The 18,527-nt window shown below is 33.9% G+C and overlaps 2 protein-coding genes across 4 annotated transcripts in view; one reads left to right on the forward strand and one right to left on the reverse strand.

The window, feature by feature from the left end:
- Positions 1-18,527, forward strand: part of LOC126747325 (MOG interacting and ectopic P-granules protein 1) — a 153,822-nt gene that overhangs the window by 118,712 nt on the left and 16,583 nt on the right. For all 3 annotated transcript variants that reach the window (XM_050455872.1, XM_050455871.1, XM_050455873.1), the window contains one exon: positions 8,026-8,466. In XM_050455872.1, the coding sequence (XP_050311829.1) occupies positions 8,026-8,466 (441 nt within the window). The remainder of the gene's footprint in view (positions 1-8,025; positions 8,467-18,527) is intronic.
- Positions 13,922-18,123, reverse strand: LOC126747331 (uncharacterized). Its single transcript, XM_050455885.1, has 5 exons — positions 18,031-18,123; positions 15,926-16,330; positions 15,636-15,704; positions 15,441-15,509; positions 13,922-15,381 (listed from the first exon to the last, which is right to left on the reverse strand). The coding sequence occupies exons 2-5, from the start codon at positions 16,098-16,100 to the stop codon at positions 15,041-15,043; spliced, it is 654 nt and encodes a 217-aa protein (XP_050311842.1). The 5' UTR covers positions 16,101-16,330; positions 18,031-18,123; the 3' UTR covers positions 13,922-15,040.

An 18,527-nucleotide genomic window follows, 5' to 3' on the forward strand; every position in this document is an offset into this window, starting at 1 on the left:
TCATTTTCTACAACTCTTCTCATTGAGTCCACTTGCTGCGATGAAAATTACAAAAAGTAGATGGCGCCAAAGTACCCAAAAAGGTGTTTTTTCGCTTTTTGCAACATTGTTAATGAAAAAGTTGTTTGTCTCAAAAAAACTTACAAAATTCATTTAAAATTTTTTATTTTGCTTTGTATGCTAAAATCAAGTTTTTCATACTCAAAATATTTAAAAATGTTCTTTTATATTTACAATAAGAAAAAATATTTTCAATTGCAAAATTATAAATAATAATAATGAACAATAATAAGAAAATTAAAAATATTATACCGGGTGGTGCGTCGCCGAGCGGAACATAGGAAAACCCATGTAAATTTTAAGGAGGTCAATTATTGGCTTCCCTGTACATTTTATAGAAAAAATGTAAGATAACTTTTTGAAGAGACCAATCTGGCAAACCCTCTTGCAAAGTTTCAATTTTAATAAGCGAATCTTGAATTATTCAATTAAATGTAAATGCAAAATTACCAAATTTTCGGTTCAGGTAAAACCAAACGGGCAAAATTATAATTTAAATTATAATTTAAACATTAATTTTCAAAATTAATTAAAAATTCTATAGTAGAGTATTATCGAAAGAAACAATATATCCATCTACAAAACAAAATAAAATCTTTGAAAATGAAAACAGCTTCTTAGTATAAACATATTTTATATCACTTACATAGTATATATTTGTTGGTCTCTTATAATACTAACAACATATTATCTTGGAACTATAATATTAATAAAAACTTATGTAAACGACCAAAATTTTATAAATAAGACACGAGTGCTCACGACAAATATATATTCCAGACTACCGGGCTTTTTCTTTTTAAAATACATTCTAGCAGATCTAAAGTTTGTCCAAACAGTTGGATAACAGATGTGGGTAGATTCCCACCATAGCTGGAAGGCTCATTAGTATTCTTATTACGTCCCAGCCTAGGGTTGCAATACAATTTTAATTTATCAGAGGGACATATCCCTTCATATGCGGTTTTACAGCGTTCTGCACCCGCTAGATCCTCAACCACGTATCGATCGTTATCTAACACTGCAGTTACAGTGAAGGGCCCTTGATAACTTGGTTCGAGTTTCTTGCTCTGTTCATCATTTGAACACTTTGTTCTTTGGACAAGGACTTGTTGTCCTACAGTAAACGTTTTTATGCCGGCATGTCTTTGGTTGTACAACTCCTTTTGTTTTTGCTGACTTTCAGTAATCTTTGTTGACGCTTCCGCTCTCACAGTCGCAAGGTCAATAGGTTCTACGTCCCAAACCTCAGCTGTAAGAAATGAGTCATCAATACCACGTGGCTGATAACCCAAAAATAGCTCATAAGGCGATTTTCTGGTTACCGAGATTACCGCGGTATTGAGGCCCCATCTCACAGTAGCAAGGGACGTGTCCCAATATTCGTTATAATCTACACTAGGGCTCGGAATTTATGAAATTTTTGTATTTAATTAGTCGTTTTTCGATTTGTTCGAATAGTCGAATATTCCAATTATTCGATTTATTTGAATTATTCGTAATTCGTAATAATTAATTAGGTTGGTAGTCAAATATTTGAACAGCTGTTTATTAAAAATTGAAACACCGAAAAAGTCGTTTTAAATATTATATTATCGAAACATAATGGGAACATTAAAGAAATGCCAATAAATGTATAAAATAAACATTTAAAAATAGATGAGCACAAATAAAAAGTCTTAAACAAAAGAACGCAAACAAATAAACTCAAAAAAATAACATTTTATAGAAACGTACAATAAGGTTTCAAAATAACAAACAAATAGTTCAAAATGGATAAAGTAGAAAATAATGGAGAACTAAGTTACAGGATAAACTATGTAAACTTAAATATTACAAATTTCCATTAAGAAAACAAAGCTTTTTAACATTGTCAGATTTTAGGCAGCTTCGTTTTGCATTAACAATATTACCAGCATTAGAAAAAGCTCTCTCTGATGGAACAGATGTTGCAGGCACGCAAAGATAACGTTTTACATATTTTATAAGATTTGGATATTTGGTTTCAATATTTTTCCACCACTGCGAGGGACACATATTTTTGGAAATAACGCATTCGGAAACATACATATCAAGTTCATTAAATATTGTAGGCTGTTCATTTGGAAATAAGAGGTCCAAGGCGTTTTTTTTTGGCACAATTTTGATCATGTTCTACGGCTGAAAAATCGTTATCGGTTTCTATTAGATTTTGAAAATATCTTTGTACCTTAATCAAAGAACCAATAAACCGTTCTTTATTTTTGAACCGCGGGTCCAAAAATGTGCTCATGTCAAAAATATTGATATCGATATCACCAGTAACTGAGATACAAAAAAAATCTTTAAATCTAGATTCAAACTCTTTTTGTCATGAAAGTTTAATATCTTTCAAGAAAATAGGTTCTTCAGGAGTAGTTTTCAAAATAAAATTTCCCATTAAAGACTTTATTATAGGCATTATTATTGAAATAGTTGGTTGCGAATCCGATGAAAACAAATTGGTAACAATTTCAAAAGGTGCTAATATTATTATAATGCTTTCTATTACTGTCCATTCTTCTTCGTTAAGCATTAATTGTCCAGCATGTGTTTTTGAAGTTACTGTTCTGTCAGATAAAACACCTATTACAGCTTCACGTTGCTCTGTTAACCGTTTTAACATATAATATGTAGAATTCCAACGAGTTTTTACAGACTGAATTAGTTTATGTTTCTCTAAACCTATTTGAAGTTGTTTGTTTGTTAATGCTTTTGTTGCTATATTAGAATGTTTGAAATGAGAAACTACGCTGCTACATTTGATTATTGTTGGCTTAATAGAATCTTGATCCAATATTTTATTTAAGACTAACTGCAATGAATGGGCATAGCAACAAACTGAATCAAACGGTAAATCCCTAGTTGCGAAAACAATATTAGAGGCATTATCGTGCACTATAGCGACACATTTGTCCACGATTTCCCATTAATTTATTATATCTAGTAACTTGTTTTTTTAAATTTATGGCGGTATGTCTTTCTTCCATACTTTCTGTTGTTAAATTTCGCGTAACGTGTTACCAAGTATTGTTGATAAAATGGCAAGTCACAGTGATATAGGATTCATTTGCTCTTGAACTCCAGCAGTCTGTTGTTAGGCCTATGCATTTTACATCTCTTAATTCTTCTAAATTTTTTTGTTTTTCAAGCTCATATAAAGCATCAATTCTTAGCATTATTGATTTTGCTACTGGAATTTTATACGAGGAAGCAATATATGATAATAATTTCTTAAAAACTTTATTTTCCACAAACGAAACAGGTAGGGTGTCAATGCAAATCATTTTTGTAATTATCTGAGTAATAATCTCTTGTTTTTGCTTGGTTACTTATACGGTAGAAAAAACGCTATCAATTTTGAGTTGTGGTTTCTGTAGTTTACTTTGTACCTGATTAGTGGCAGTAGCAACTGTGGAAGTACTGGTGTGGCTTACGCTGGAGATTTCTGATTCGTTTTCGGATCCACCTTCATCCCTTGTCGAAATGTTCCTCGAATTTGTTGAAACTTCCAAATATTCAGATTCTGTATCTTGAGAAGTACTGAAAAGAATGAGTTTAACATTAGGAATATGTACGATCTGTAAATCTGGACGGCTGAATAACGTTGTCTTCAAACGAAAGCATTGGGCAAGTAATAAAAGTTAATAAATTATTAACAGAATGTGCTAACTGAAGACCTTTAGGGGCTTTTGTATCGGAAAAGCTGATAATTTAATTAGTCTTAAAATGTCACAAATTGAAAATTTTATGTAATAAATAGGTATTGTGTGTAATGTAAACTCTTTTCTACTGGATTGTAAAAAGTAAAAACCTCGTAGCTCTTATAGTTTCCGAGATACCAATAGTCACATTCGAATTTATAAGAGCCTGTATATGATCGTTGAGACTAAGACCCTTAAAGATATCGAGTTTTCTAGTTTTGTGGGGAGGAAAAAGTGGCTATGTCAATGTCAAAGTGTCATTTATTTCAATACATCTTTTCAAATAGCATCAGAAAAAATTAAAAACGAATTTGAACCGGTTAACTTCGAATGTATTCATAATTTTCTAATTTTCAAAATGGCATTTTATTTTTTATTAAGCATCAAAATACGCAACTTTGCCCCAATTTAACCTCCCTCGTAGCTCTTATAGTTTCCGAGATCCCAATAGTCACACTCGAACTTGTAGCAGCCTGAGTGTTTGAAATTTGAATGTTTGAAACATTAATTTATTTGGAACCAACTCGAATTTCAATAAAGATATCTATGGTCTACGATTTGCACAATTTGTATTTTTTACACTCTTTTTTTTTAGCTGTACAGCCCGTATGCTCCCTTACGCAATAATTAATTTTGCTACTTGCTAGTTGCTATTTGGTATTTGCTAATACTATTATTAAGTAAAAGTTTATGAAATAACTTACCTGCTTATCAGCGAATTATGTTTGCTTCTTAAATGGGTCCACAAGTTACTCGTTGTGCTCTTATTGGCTACATTGTAGTTACAAAATTTACACTGCACGCGATTTTCGTTTTTAGAAAAATATAGCCAAATTTTGCTGCGAGAACTTATTTTAATTTTAAACTAAACTGCTTGTTACGGAAAGGCGTATAATACTGTTCTAATCCAAACAAAATTTATTTCGTGACAATAGGTATGATGGCCATTGAAAAACTAGGAATAAATTATGTACCCTGTCTATAGTAGGTATTACTATCTATTATGATATATAAGAGCCTTTCCCTTAACTCGAACAAACTAAAGGAAACAACAAGTTGCTTTTATGCATTTTATGGCCTACTGTTCTCTAAGTGGGAAGTGGGAAGTTACGCGTAAAAGAAATCCGGGCAAAAAAATTAAATGGCTTTGAGATATTACCAGATTGTCACTCTCCGAATTTTTTTATATGTTCTAATATTTCTTTGCGCTAACCTTAAGTGTTAAATATCCTGTTAAGTTGAATGATTCGAATAGTCGAATATTTCAAATAGTCGAATTAATCGAATTATTTGAATAGTTGAATGTTCGAATAGTCGAATTTTTTGACTAACAAAAAACTCGAATTTAGAATAGTCGAATATTCGAATTATTCGAATAAAACTCCGAGCACTAATCGACACTAGCCCTCAGTGATGAAAGAATCGTTCTATTAAGTCTTTGAACTTGCCCGTTGGCTCGAGGAGTAGCTGATGAGTAGCACAAAAAAACCCCGCTTTATACCCATTCCCGAACAAAAATTTGTAAATTCCTTACTCGTAAAGGCTGTACCTCGATCGCAAATAAATCTCCGACATACACCGAAAGTTTCGATTATTTCTTTTAAAAATTTTTTTACTGGCGTAGTTTTTGTATTTGGTACCGCTTTAAGAAAAACAATCGCATTTGTAAACGCGTCCACCCCAACAATTAAATAATTATTTTTCTTTTTACTTCTGGTGAATCGTTAGGTCGTTTTATGAAAAAGAGTTCTTATGAACGTATGTCGGGAGTTGCTTTGTTTCTGAGATACAGGGCGATGAAGGTTCAAAAAAATAACGGTATTTTAAAAATACTATAACTATCCTTAAACCGATTTGGTTGAAATTTGAAGTTATATGACGTTTATTTAGCTGTAACTAGATTGAAATTATTAGGTCCAGTGGCGTGTCAGTGGGCAGCACATGCTTATTGTTGAGAAAAAAACAAGGCCAATAATTAATTGTTTTGCAGCTTTTTATTTATTTTTGTATTTAAGCAACTAAAAATACAACTTTTTCGTATCTTATCTTATTATCTTCATATCTGGCTTTGTTTTCGAGAAAAAAAATTTAAAGTATCTTTAACTGATTCTAAAAATTATCCATGGACGACAACATGAAATAAAAACCAATTAATTCGATAAACAATTTCGACCTTAAAGTACATGAGCAAAATGTCCACCCTCCAATGCACGACTTTTTGGTCTCTTGTGTCTTGTTTACTATGATAATAAACATTAAACTTCTACGATTTTTATTATCAGATTTTTGAAATACAACAAAATAACAAATACATTGCTTCTTGTGACAAATAATTGGCAAGTCCATTCAAGTACCTCCTTTGTACCTACCTGCTTTGGAGACCAGCTGACAGTGATAGAATTGCTATAAGTAAAATTCAGCTGTCAATTAGCAGTGATTCATTACTCCATCATGAATAATTTTACTAACCATGAAATGGCCGACATGCACTTTATTTATGGATTAGCAAATGGAAATGCGGAAGAAGCACGAAGAATTTACCAGGACAGATATCCTAACAGAGTAATTCCATATGCAAAAACATTTAGAAAACTACATGCAAGATTATGTGAAACTGGGAGTTTTAATAAAAATATGGGTGGTGGAAGACCAGAAACTATAACAACGCCTGAACTGGAAGAAGCTATACTTGATGCGATAGAAGATGATCCTTCCAATAGTATCAGGAAGATTGCACTGCAACTTGAAGTCAGTTCAAAAACCGTTTGGAAATTTCTAAAAAGAAACCTCCTGCATCCATATCACATACAGCGTGTACAAGCTCTACTGCCTCGGGATTGTCATCCAAGATTAATGTTTTGCAGGTGGTTGATTCATACGATGGCACACAATAATAATTTCCTACCAAATATTTTATTTACGGACGAGGCAAATTTTTCAAGAGATGCTATTATGAACTTCCACAATGATCATTTTTGGGCCGACGAAAATCCCCACGTTATTAGAGAAACTCATTTTCAGCAACAATTTTCGCTGAACGTTTGGATAGGAATTATTGGTGACTACCTAATTGACCCATTTTTTTACCGGCAAGATTAACAGGTGAATCCTACACGGATTTCTTGCAACACCATTTACCCACTTTATTAGAAGAAGTACCCCTACAAGTAAGAGTCAACATGTGGTTTATGCACGACGGGGCTCCAGCTCATTTCAGTGTTCTTGCTCCTCAGCATCTCGACGTCATCTACCTACTAATTGCTAGATTGGACGTGCAGGACCTCAAAATTGGCCGGCTCGCAGTCCTGATATGAATCCCCTGGCTTACTATTTATGGGGCCATCTGAAGGCTCTTGTTTATAAAACTCCTGTTCTAGATGTGAATGACTTAAGAAATCGGATAATTGTCAATTGCAATATCATAAGGGATACTCCAGGTATTTTTGAGCGTGTCAGACACTCAATGACAAATCGTTTGCAGTCATGTATTTTATCAGAAGGTGGGCATTTTGCTCATTTACTTTAAGGTCGAAATTGTTTATTGAATTAATTGGTTTTTATTTCATGTTGTCGTCCATGGATAATTTTTAGAATGAGTTAAAGATACTTTAATTTTTTTTTTTCGAAAACAAAGCCAGATATGAAGATAATAAGATAAGATACGAAAAAGTTGTATTTTTAGTTGCTTAAATACAAAAATAAATAAAAAGCTGCAAAACAATTATTGGCCTTGATTTTTTCAAAACAATAAGCATGTGGTGCCCACTGACACGCCACTGGACCTAATAATTTCAATCTAGTTACAGCTAAATAAGCGTCATATAACTTCAAATTTCAACCAAATCGGTTTAAGGATAATTATAGTATTTTTAAAATACCGTTATTTTTTTGAACCTTCATCGCCCTGTATCTCAGAAACAAAGCAACTCCCGACATACGTTCATATGAACTTTTTTTCATAAAACGACCTAACGATTCACCCTGTATAGTTTCGTACCGTAGTTAGGAAACACCCTGTATAGTTACAAATTTCCTCCGTTGGAAAATTGTGTAGATTTGACACCCCTCTTGCCCCTGTGAACATGTTGGACTCAAACAAACTAGTTGTTTACTAATTCTAGCCTTTCAATGTTCTAAGCGAAGTACTTGTCTCTCAGATTCTCGTGAAACTTTTCACTGTCGGGAGCTGTCCCATCGACCATCAATCACACTGTATATTGATAAAACGAACGTTCCCTTCCAGGACCTCGAGCAGCTGCGCAACCACATGCAATGGATCCACAAGATCAAGATCCACCCGAAAATGATCTACAACCGGCCGCCGTTGAACTGTCAAAAGTGTCAGTTCCGGTTCTTCACCGACCAGGGCCTCGAGCGCCACCTGTTGGGCTCCCACGGACTGGTGACGTCGAGCATGCAGGACGCCGCGAACAAGAGCAAAGACTCGGGCCGGTGTCCCGTCTGCGGCCGCGTCTACCAGTGGAAGTTGCTGAACCACGTGGCCCGCGACCACAACATGACCCTGAAGCCGGCCCACTTGTCCTACAAGTGTACGGTGTGCACCGCGACCTTTGGGATGTACAAACAGTTCGAGAACCACGTGTACTCGGCGCACAGTGTCGTCGCCAAACGGGTGATGGACAAGAAAACTACCTCGGCGGGGGCTTCGCCCTCGGCGGCCAAGGTGAGTCTACATCTACAATATGGATATATTATATAATAATAAAGACTTTATTGTAAAAATTTTTACAAACGGCGAAGTTGAGGCGAGCCTCCTATCTTAACCTTACGATGCAAGTTTATGTAATGTATTTATATACAGATATGATCATTCTAACTTCGCCTATAGGAATTATATATCGCCGTAGGTCTGGCAACGTTGTGACAACATACTCGAAGCAGCGGACCCAGCCGAAGCCCGAAACCGAAACCTTTCAGTATTCTTAAGGCGTTCAAGTGGGGAGGCACTGCTCTGTGGCAAATTAAATAAATTTTTTGTTTTGTATGAGTCTTTGCTGCTGCCTGGCTTAACAGCAATAAATAAACTAAAAACCGACTGCAATAATGTAGTAAGCATAAATTAACCAAATATGGGACAGGAAATAAAAAAATTAATTCAAAATAAAGCAAAAAATTAAGTTAATTTGATAATATTAAATAAAAATTAAAATTATCTTATGTCAGGTTCAAAAAGGCCACCTTGTTTAGCAGTGCGGTACGTCAATCGATCATAAAACGCCTTCTCGTGTTCGACAACATTTCAATGGAGATACTATTAAATGCTTGCCTAATTTTAACACAAAGCTCTTCTAAATTAGTAGCCCGTTCGTTTTTGTGCCTATAAATTTGTTCTTTTAGGTATCCTTAAAGAAAAAAAACCATTGGGGGCTAAGTCGGGGCTTCTGGCGGGCCATTTAATAGTACCGTTTCAACTGATTTACTGTTCGATCAGGGAAAGACGTTTCGAGAAATTGACGGACCACTAACGCGTTATGAGCGGGACAACCATCCTGTTGAAACCAAACTTGTTCTAAATTGATATTGAGCCCTCGAATAGCAGGAAGAACTTCATCCCTCAAAAGATTAAGGTATTTGTTGGCATTAAGGTTTCCATCGATAAAAAGAGGACCTACAATTGAATCACCTAAAATGCCAGCCCCATACATTAACCTTTTGAGGGTATTGTGTACGTGTTGGTATGCTTATGTCCTTATGTGCTTATTTTCTCTCGAATAACCCACTGTAATGGACGGATTATGTTTACCACAAATAGAGAAAGAGGACTAATCTGAAAACAAAATGTTACTAATAAACATTTCGTCCCGATTTGCCCTTTGCAATACTTCATGGCAAAATTCCATCCGTCTCTCATGGTCCTGTGGGAAAATTTCTTGGGTTTTTTGCAACTTATAGCACTTGTACTTATTTCTTTTTAAAATTCTTCTAACCCTTAAAGGCTCAATATTTCTTTGGCAATGGTTGTACTATTGCAAGGAAAGTTCATTTCTGCAACAGCACAAACATTAACCTCTCGAAGCTCCCTTTCTTCGCCTAGCGGTCTAACAACAGATGGTTGCTCATTTGCGTAGCATTTCCTGCAATTTTACAAACACCCAAAGGTCTGAAACCTATGGATAATTGCAAAAATTGTGCTGTGTGCGGGAATGGGCCGATTTTCGAACGTAAATGCAATTCTGCCTGATATTTCATCGACAGAACTGCCGGCATAATACCACTTAATAATTTGCTTTTTTTCCTCAAGAGAACACATTAAGCAGGAAGCCAGGAATAAAAATAACGTTAAACGTTTAAAATGCAATATCATATTGGCGGTGCAGTGTGCTGGGGATAAGAATTGTCTCGTTTTTCGATGAACGGCTGAAACATCAGTGTTGCCAAACGTATTAATTTGTAGCGTATTGGAAACGGCATGTATTGTGCCCTCTGTCTGTCTCATGCGGACTCCATATGTCCCCTCTAGCTCACGCTCATAGACTATTTCCTATAGGCGAGGTTTGAATGATTATATCTGTATATATCATATTTACCAAATGAATATACAAAAAATGTGTCTAAAAAAATACAGTTCAATACTATACAGGGCAAATTGCTATATTACACTTTAAATGATTGATAAATAAAAATATAAAACCTAAATAAATATTTAAAATTAAAAATTATCAATATTTGCCAGCAAATGTTCCACATGGCCTCCATTTGTCTCAAGACATTTTAAAATTCTTTTATTAAAAGACCGCCGAATCTTAAAAAATAATTGCTCAATTCGAAATGACTCAGCAGCGGCTTGAATTTTTTCTAATAATTGTTCCCTTGTGTTTATTTGATTTTCGTAAACAATGAACAATGACTTCGCGCGGGCCAAGGTCTTTTGACTTCCACGTCCTATCCAGTTTAAATTCGCATTAAGATATTCTCTCACGGGTCTAGCAAAATACGCAGGAGCGCCATCTTGCATAAAAATTATATTCCGGCGTAGATTTGAAGGCAACTCTGATTCTAAATAATCAATGAGTTTTGTTTCTAAAAAGTTTAAATATAATTCTCCGTTTAGATTTGGAGGTAACTCGTAAGGTCCTAAAAAAAATTGTCTATAACACCACACCAAATATTAACTTTAAATTCATGTTGAAAGTGTCTTTCAGTAATGAGGTTTGGATTTGCAATATGCCCTGAATGTTTTTTTTTAAATTAAAAATTCCCCGTCGGGTAAAAGTCGCTTCATCCTTAAACATAATTTTATTAATAAATAGGGGATCTTGATTTTGTTGTTCCTGGATATACTGCCGTTCTACGTTAGAACCACGCATCCACAGAAAAGTTAATTTTAAATAAAATCAAAAAAACAGTTAATATGTCATGTTTTCTGAACTAAAAATTTTGTAAAGAAAGTTTTTGGACAGATAAGCAAAAAATAAGCTAATTTATATTGATTAATAATAAAAACATGTATTTAAAAAATATAACAAATTTTGGAGTACATGCCATATTATTTTTTTCAAAATTCTAGAAAATTACTTAACCCAAATAAGGCTGACAAAAAAAATAATTGAAAAGTTTATTTTTACCACTAAATATTTAATGCTAGTGTACCTAGAAGCCCTAAAAAAATATTTGAAAAAATTAGTAAGTGGTAGATTTATGGTAAGTCACTGTCCTTTTAAAAGGACTTTAGCTTTATTGCTATACGATTGAAAAAAAAATTATAATCAATATCGTACCAAGAAAATTTTTTTATTGCCATGTTTAGTGCTAAATCAAAACAAAAACGATAATATAAGTTAATGCTGAGTGTGGTAAAGATAAAAACATTCTTTTGGATGGAGCCCAATTTTGCATTTGCTACATGTAAAATTAACTTTTTTTGTGCAATATTTGCATCTGATTTGTGTTTCACTATATAAAATAAGATGGTCCATGCGGTCATAACGCGATGATTGATGCAAATATTTACTTGTCTTTCCAGTTTGATAAGCTGATGGTTTCTTGTGTGTCTCCAATATGCTTTGGGCTATTGCTCTTCTAAATGCTAATTGGTCCATTTTATCCCCACTATTTCTGTTCAATTGCCAAGAATTCTGAACTACCATGTCCAAGAAGTGACAAAAAATTGGAAAATACCACTTTTTGCCTCTTATGGATACTCGGTAAAGGCTGATGTTTTGGTCCGCTCTATCGACCCCGCCCATATTTTCATTATATTTTTTTACAATATAAGGTTGATCTACCATTATCCGTTTCTTTTCCTTTTGAGAATATCTTTTGGCTTGTAAAATTGGATTCACAGTGGTACTGTTAGATGCCAAAGTAACTAGGCTATTGTCATTCCATCTGCACACAACTATATGGTTATCAGGATCATACATATATTCGTAAGAGCCTCTATTTTTCGTCTTGTGGTCTTTTGATGGTCCCAGCTTACTCTCAGGAATACGGTTTTCTCTTATCGTCCCAGTGCCATATAATTGCCTTTGGCTAAGTTGATGGAGAAGCGAAAGAGATGTAAAAAAGTTGTCAAAGTAGATATGGAATGCCAAGTTAAGATAAATCTTTTGAAGTTCATCAGCAAACTGCAATACGACGCTAGATCCAAGACCTAATAATTTATATTTTTCTGGAATCATACACGAGGATCTCTGGTAAGGGTCAAACCATTCAATATATCCAGGTCGGGTAGTAGCTGTCCAAAATTTGTACCCCCAGCGTATAGGTTTCCCTCTAATGAATTGCTTTGTTCCATGTCGTCCGTAGTATGGAACCATCGATTCATCTAAGCTGAGGACTTCTTCAGTAGGCGCAAACTCCATAAATTTCTCATTTAGGGTTTTTATGAAGGGTCTAACTTTTGCAAACTTGTCATTGGCATTCAAATCATTGTTATCGCAAAGGTGGATATTTTGCATTACGTACCTAAATCTATTACGTGATATGGCATTCCTCACAAGTTCATTTTTTGTGTCACTTGAGTTTTCCCAATACATGTGCTTTCTAGGAAGTTCAGAATATCCGCTCAAAATCAGCACGCCCAAAAAACACCATATTTCAGACTCCGATATATCTGCCGGCCGATTATTTTGTGCGGCATATATGTTTGAAAATTGGCATACTTTGGATATAAGAGAATCGTCAAAAATAATTTTAAAATCTCAATAGGACTTTGATGATTTTCAACTTTATGGGGCGCATTCCAGGCAAATGTTGATTCTGGAATATCACGGTCAGCAATCCAATTAAATTTTTGTAATTTCTTTAGCGGCACAAAGTGAGAAAGTGGCAAATTGTCTTCTTCATCGAAAGAATCTTCATTTTCATCTTCATTTAGACTTTCAGCCGGTGGTGCTCCATCAAAACTAATCTCTGCAGAAACTCTGAGTTGGCTACCAGGAAGATTATCGATGACTATGTTGTCTTCGTCTCCGGAATCCTCATCAGTAACTTCGCCGTTAGCATTTTCCGGTGGAAAGATTGTTATAGTAGCACCCTGAGATAGGATATCATCCATATCTTCCAATTCTGTTATCAGCTCGTGCAATTTTAATGGTCGCCTATCACTAAAAAGATACAAATAAATAAATTTGTAAATATAAACAATAACATAAAAATTGGGCATTACATTAGGCTAAAGTCCTTTAAAAAGAACAACCCAAAATTCAAAATATTTTTTTCCAAAAATGATAATTTTTCACTTCGAATTAAAAAATCATGACAAAAGATTATAAATATTAAGATTTTAAATACTATATTATACAAAATTTATTAACACTAGATGTACTTACTTCCAATTCGCCATGTTTGCATTTAAAATTATTTTAAACAACAATAACAGCTAAACTATGCTTGCAAAACAAAAAACAGACAGCTAACCTCAAAATTCTGACACGCTTGTCCTTCTTAATAACGACTTCAGTGCTGCCATCTACAGATGAGTTGTAAAAGCTAAGCTAAATCGATAAATTACAGTTACCTTGAAAATGGCTTTTTAAAGGACATTAGCTTTATTTGGGTTAAATAAAACCTGGTATCTGTAGCAGATCATGTAAACACGTGGTTATATTAAGTATTTCATATTGTTACAAAGTAATTTATATGGTTTTCCTTCAATTGAATGGAATTTGAAGAACTTTTCATTTGGGGCACTGAAATTAAGTAAAAAACTGGTTACTAAAGAAAACATTTATTCTTATTTCAGTAACATTTCAAAGTTACAAATTAAAATATTGATTATATTAATAGGTACTCCATCACATTTCAGTATTACAAATGAGGCTGATATTTACAATTATTACAAATATTGTTACATAATAATAAACCGATACAAATAATATTACAAATCAATATTTTAACAAAAAAACAACACACCTTTGTGGTACAAAAAACAATGATTTTGAAAGATGTCAAAATCTTAAATTTATCTCTTACAAGGTAGATTTTCCCATAAGTGAAAACGCTCTTTTGGAATTATACTCTTTAAATTTTTTAATATATTTTCCTTTTTTTCTTTTGTCACGCCTCTTGGTTCTTTTTGAAAACCTGGTAAAGTTATACCGATCTTAATTTTACTATTTTGCAAAAAATCTAGCTCATGCAAATTGTTGTCCTTTGATGAAATATACTGAAGTTTAAATTGGCCTTTTCTGGCAATTATTTATGTAATATTACTCAAATATGGACGGGGATTCGTTTTTCTAAGCTTTTGTTGTGATGCAAAATCTGGCCACAAATAAAAATCTGTTGGATTAATTGATTTTACAGTTACCCGACCAGAATTGGCTATTTCAACTGCTCTTATAAAATCTTGGAAATCGTATGTTTTTTTTTTGACGTTTCAGTGAAAGCTCCACCTGATGGGGGAAGCTATCCGCTGACATGAAGGTGTGTCCAGTCTCAAAATATTTGAGCACAATTTGTTCTGCGGCAATCTGTTCCGAATTAACTAGAAAAATAAGAAAAGTAAAGAAAGCGTAGTTTTTGTTCTGGGATGCACAATTATCAAGCCAAATAACAAAGTTTTTATAATATCTATTATGCAAGAAAAAGGAATAAAAACAACTTATAATGTTTTCTTTAGACCGACCGGACACAGCTTCATGCCAAAGTACAGCATGTGATGATTGTTTCCTTTTTTTTACCTATCGGGACAAAACTTTCATTATATGCAATTAATCTCTGGGAAAATATAGCCTTTTTAAACATCTCAATCCTGGGTAACATTATTATTTTTTGTAAGTCAACTGAGACTCTTAAAGTGGTATTTGTCTCTGGTTTTTCACAGTCTTGTGGATACAATTCCCTTGATCGTTTGGCTTGAAGAATATGTGTATTCCATTTATCACAATTTTCACAGTCCAGTTTAAGTGATTCAGAATTGTGTTGCGGATTGTGAAGTTTAAATTCTTCGCAGAGTTCACATTCCTCGTGACCAAGCTGGGTAAACATTGTTCATTGTTTTTTACATTTATTTTTGTCACCTGATGTTTATTTTTAATGCTTTCTTTATACGCTTTTAATCTTTCTGATTTAATTTCTTTGAATTTTTTCCTTTTTCTAATCGTTTCTTTTTTTGTATATTTTTCTTGTAGTTCTAAAATTGTCCGAACCTTAAATACTTTTTAATAAAACATAATAAAACTTTAAACTTACCGTCCGGCTCCTGTTCTTTCTGTTCACCATTTTCAATTATATTTCTGTTTTCTTCCAGTATTTGTAGTTCTAAAAGTGTAAAGTGTACACACTTTTAGTTCCATTTTTAACTTCAATTTTTCATTTTTAGGTTCTTTTTTTTATTATGTTTGTACAAGTATATAATTTTTTTTTATAATATAATTTTTGACTCACCTTTTGGCTTCTGTTCTATCGATCCTTTAATTTCATTTCTATCATTATTTTCTTTTAGTATTGATAATTCTAAAAAAAAGATAAATTTATAAATATTCATTAATACAGTCGTATTTTAAACATTTATACAAAGGGCTAACATTGTTCCGCAAGATGGTAGCTCTTTATCTTCATAATAACAGCATATTTGTTAAGGCAGATACTAAGACTAAGACAGATTTTTAAAATAAAGAAAATAAGGGAACATGGTCTTTATAATACACTCTGTATTTCATTTTAAATACACCTACCGTCACTTTGTGGTTCGTTGATTTCAACAATTTCTCTAGTAATGTTGTAGTTGTCCGATTCGTCATATGATGCTAGTACTACGTTATGGTTATGACACACGCGATTATCAGGGATGGCTTTTTGAGGATTAATTACTTTATGACCAGGAATCTCGAACTCTCTCTCTAAATCCATTTTAGAATCGATATTATTATCCTCGTTATTATCGATATACGGCTCGATCCGAAAATCTTCTGTAGGCAATCGCAAGAACCCCAATTAATATTCTTCATTTACTAGACAACTGTTTTCTAAGTTTGTTGTACTGCAAGGTCTTAAGTCACGTAGCACATTATGATTTTTTAAAGAAAGATATTCTCTGGCCAATTTGACCATAAGCTTAGATCTCTTTGACATTTTAGTTTCTAAAGATTAAAAAATATATGCTATGTAATATTAATAGTACATACATCATTCTTATAAACTTGCGTGCATAGAAATCGGTCCACTGTAAACTTTTGACTTTAAATATATATTTTTTTTAATTATCCATCAGATCAAAAAAAGAAATATGCTGTTTGAAAGATAATTTAATATCCTTTAATGTGAGTAGAAATTTACCAAAAAGGCTTATCGTTTATATGCGTAGCAACTGGTAAACAAATGAACAGTGTTTATGTGGTGATTGTAACGAATATAACAAATTTGTCAAATAATAAAATTATTGCGTTAGCAACTGAAGTTTGCATATTATTCGTTTTTCATAACCTCAATAGTGTTCAAGTGTGTTAATTTAATGCATACTACACCACAAAAAGCCGCCCAAGTTATTGCTTTAATCGAAAATGGACTTAGTCAGCGAGCTGTTGCTAGACAATTGGATATGACTCGGGCAGCGGTTCGAAGAGTGTGCCAACGTTATGAGGAGACTGAATCCTTTCATAGGCAACCTGGAACAGGTAGGAAGCGATTTACAACCGCTCGTGATGACCGCTTTATTGTGTCAACAATATTAATAAATCGTCACCATTAATCGTCGTTTAAGTGCAACGACAGCTCCGTGAGGTGCGAGGAGTGCCTATTACTCAGTGGACAGTGAAACGAAGACTGCAGGAAAATAACCTGACCCCTAAAACACCTGCGATTGGTCCAAAACTTACTCCAGCTCATCGGCAAGCACGCCTGCGTTTTGCAAGTGATCATCTGAATTGGACGTTGGAACAATGAGGATCGGTTCTGTTCTCAGATGAGTCCGGAATATGCCTCCATGGTAGCGACCGAAGAAGGAAAGTGTACCGAAGACCAAGAGAGCGATTTGCAGATTGCTGCTTTGAAGAGCGAAGTGCTTATGGAGGCGGTTCCTGCATGATCTGGGGTGCAATTTCTATAGAAGCACGAACCGACCTTCAGTTCATTCGTAGGGGCGACCGTATTCACGGAAGAAGAGGTTTAACGGCTGTTAGGTATATCGAGGAGATTTTAGCAATTCATGTGGTATCTTACGTCGACTACATTGGAGATGAATTTACCTTTATGCATGACAACGCAAGGCCGCACACCGCAAGAATCGTGCAAGATTACATTGCAGAAGTCGGTTTTCGGCTAATGGAGTGGCCAGCTCCGATCGAACATTTATGGGATGAGCTAAAACGAAGAATTCGAGCTAGACTTCGTACCCCAAACTCGATCCCAGAGCTTATTGTTGCAGTAGAAGAAGAGTGGCAAAACATGCCACAAGAAACAATGGCAAACTTGATTAGATCTATGCCTAATCGTATAATCGTTGCCCTAATAATATCGTGATGATGTTATTAGGGCAAGAGGAGGTCACACCCATTATTAAAAAATTAAGTGTTAAGTTTTAAATTGTCAATAACCCTATTTATGTTAATAATAAAAAAGCCTAATTTTCTTAATGCATTAATTTCACTATGTTAAAGATAGGATGTTCAAATAAGTTTTCATAAATTTATACTCATATTAAAGGATATTAAATTGTCTTTCAAACAGCATATTTCTTTTTTTGATCTGATGTATAATTAAAAAAAATATATATATTTAAAGTCAAAAGTTTACAGTGGGCCGATTTCTATGCACGCAAGTGTATTATCACATTTTGACCTACCTATGCACTAAAGGTTTTTCAGTAAAATATCCATAAAAAAACACACACAAAATAATAGCAAACCTCACTAACATAAAATTACAACTAACGCACATGCCTGCCTGATTAGAACTAAATAAATATTTCTAGACTCCCGCGAATTTTGTTGTTATTGCCTAGTTAAAACCTGGCAGCTACATCCGTATCAAGACCGAAGCATATGAAAAACCTGGCATGTGCATAATGCTTAGAAATAACCACGGAACTACTCGCCCGAGTTATAGATTTGAAAGATGAAAAGGCTTTTTAAAAAATTTATTTTAAGAACGTTACAGCGTTGTGACTTAACTCTACTAATGCTTAAATCTATCTAATTAAAACGATACAAATTACTTCTTAGCTAAAGTAAAAATGATTACAATGCAAAAGATCATATTCTATAAACTAAGGAATAAAATATACTATAGTCAGGGGTTATATGTTCCATAACTCCTCCCTCCTAAGAAACGAGCTTACGG

The sequence above is a fragment of the Anthonomus grandis genome, chromosome 19 (genome assembly GCF_022605725.1).
Source record: "Anthonomus grandis grandis chromosome 19, icAntGran1.3, whole genome shotgun sequence".
NCBI lineage: Eukaryota > Metazoa > Arthropoda > Insecta > Coleoptera > Curculionidae > Anthonomus > Anthonomus grandis.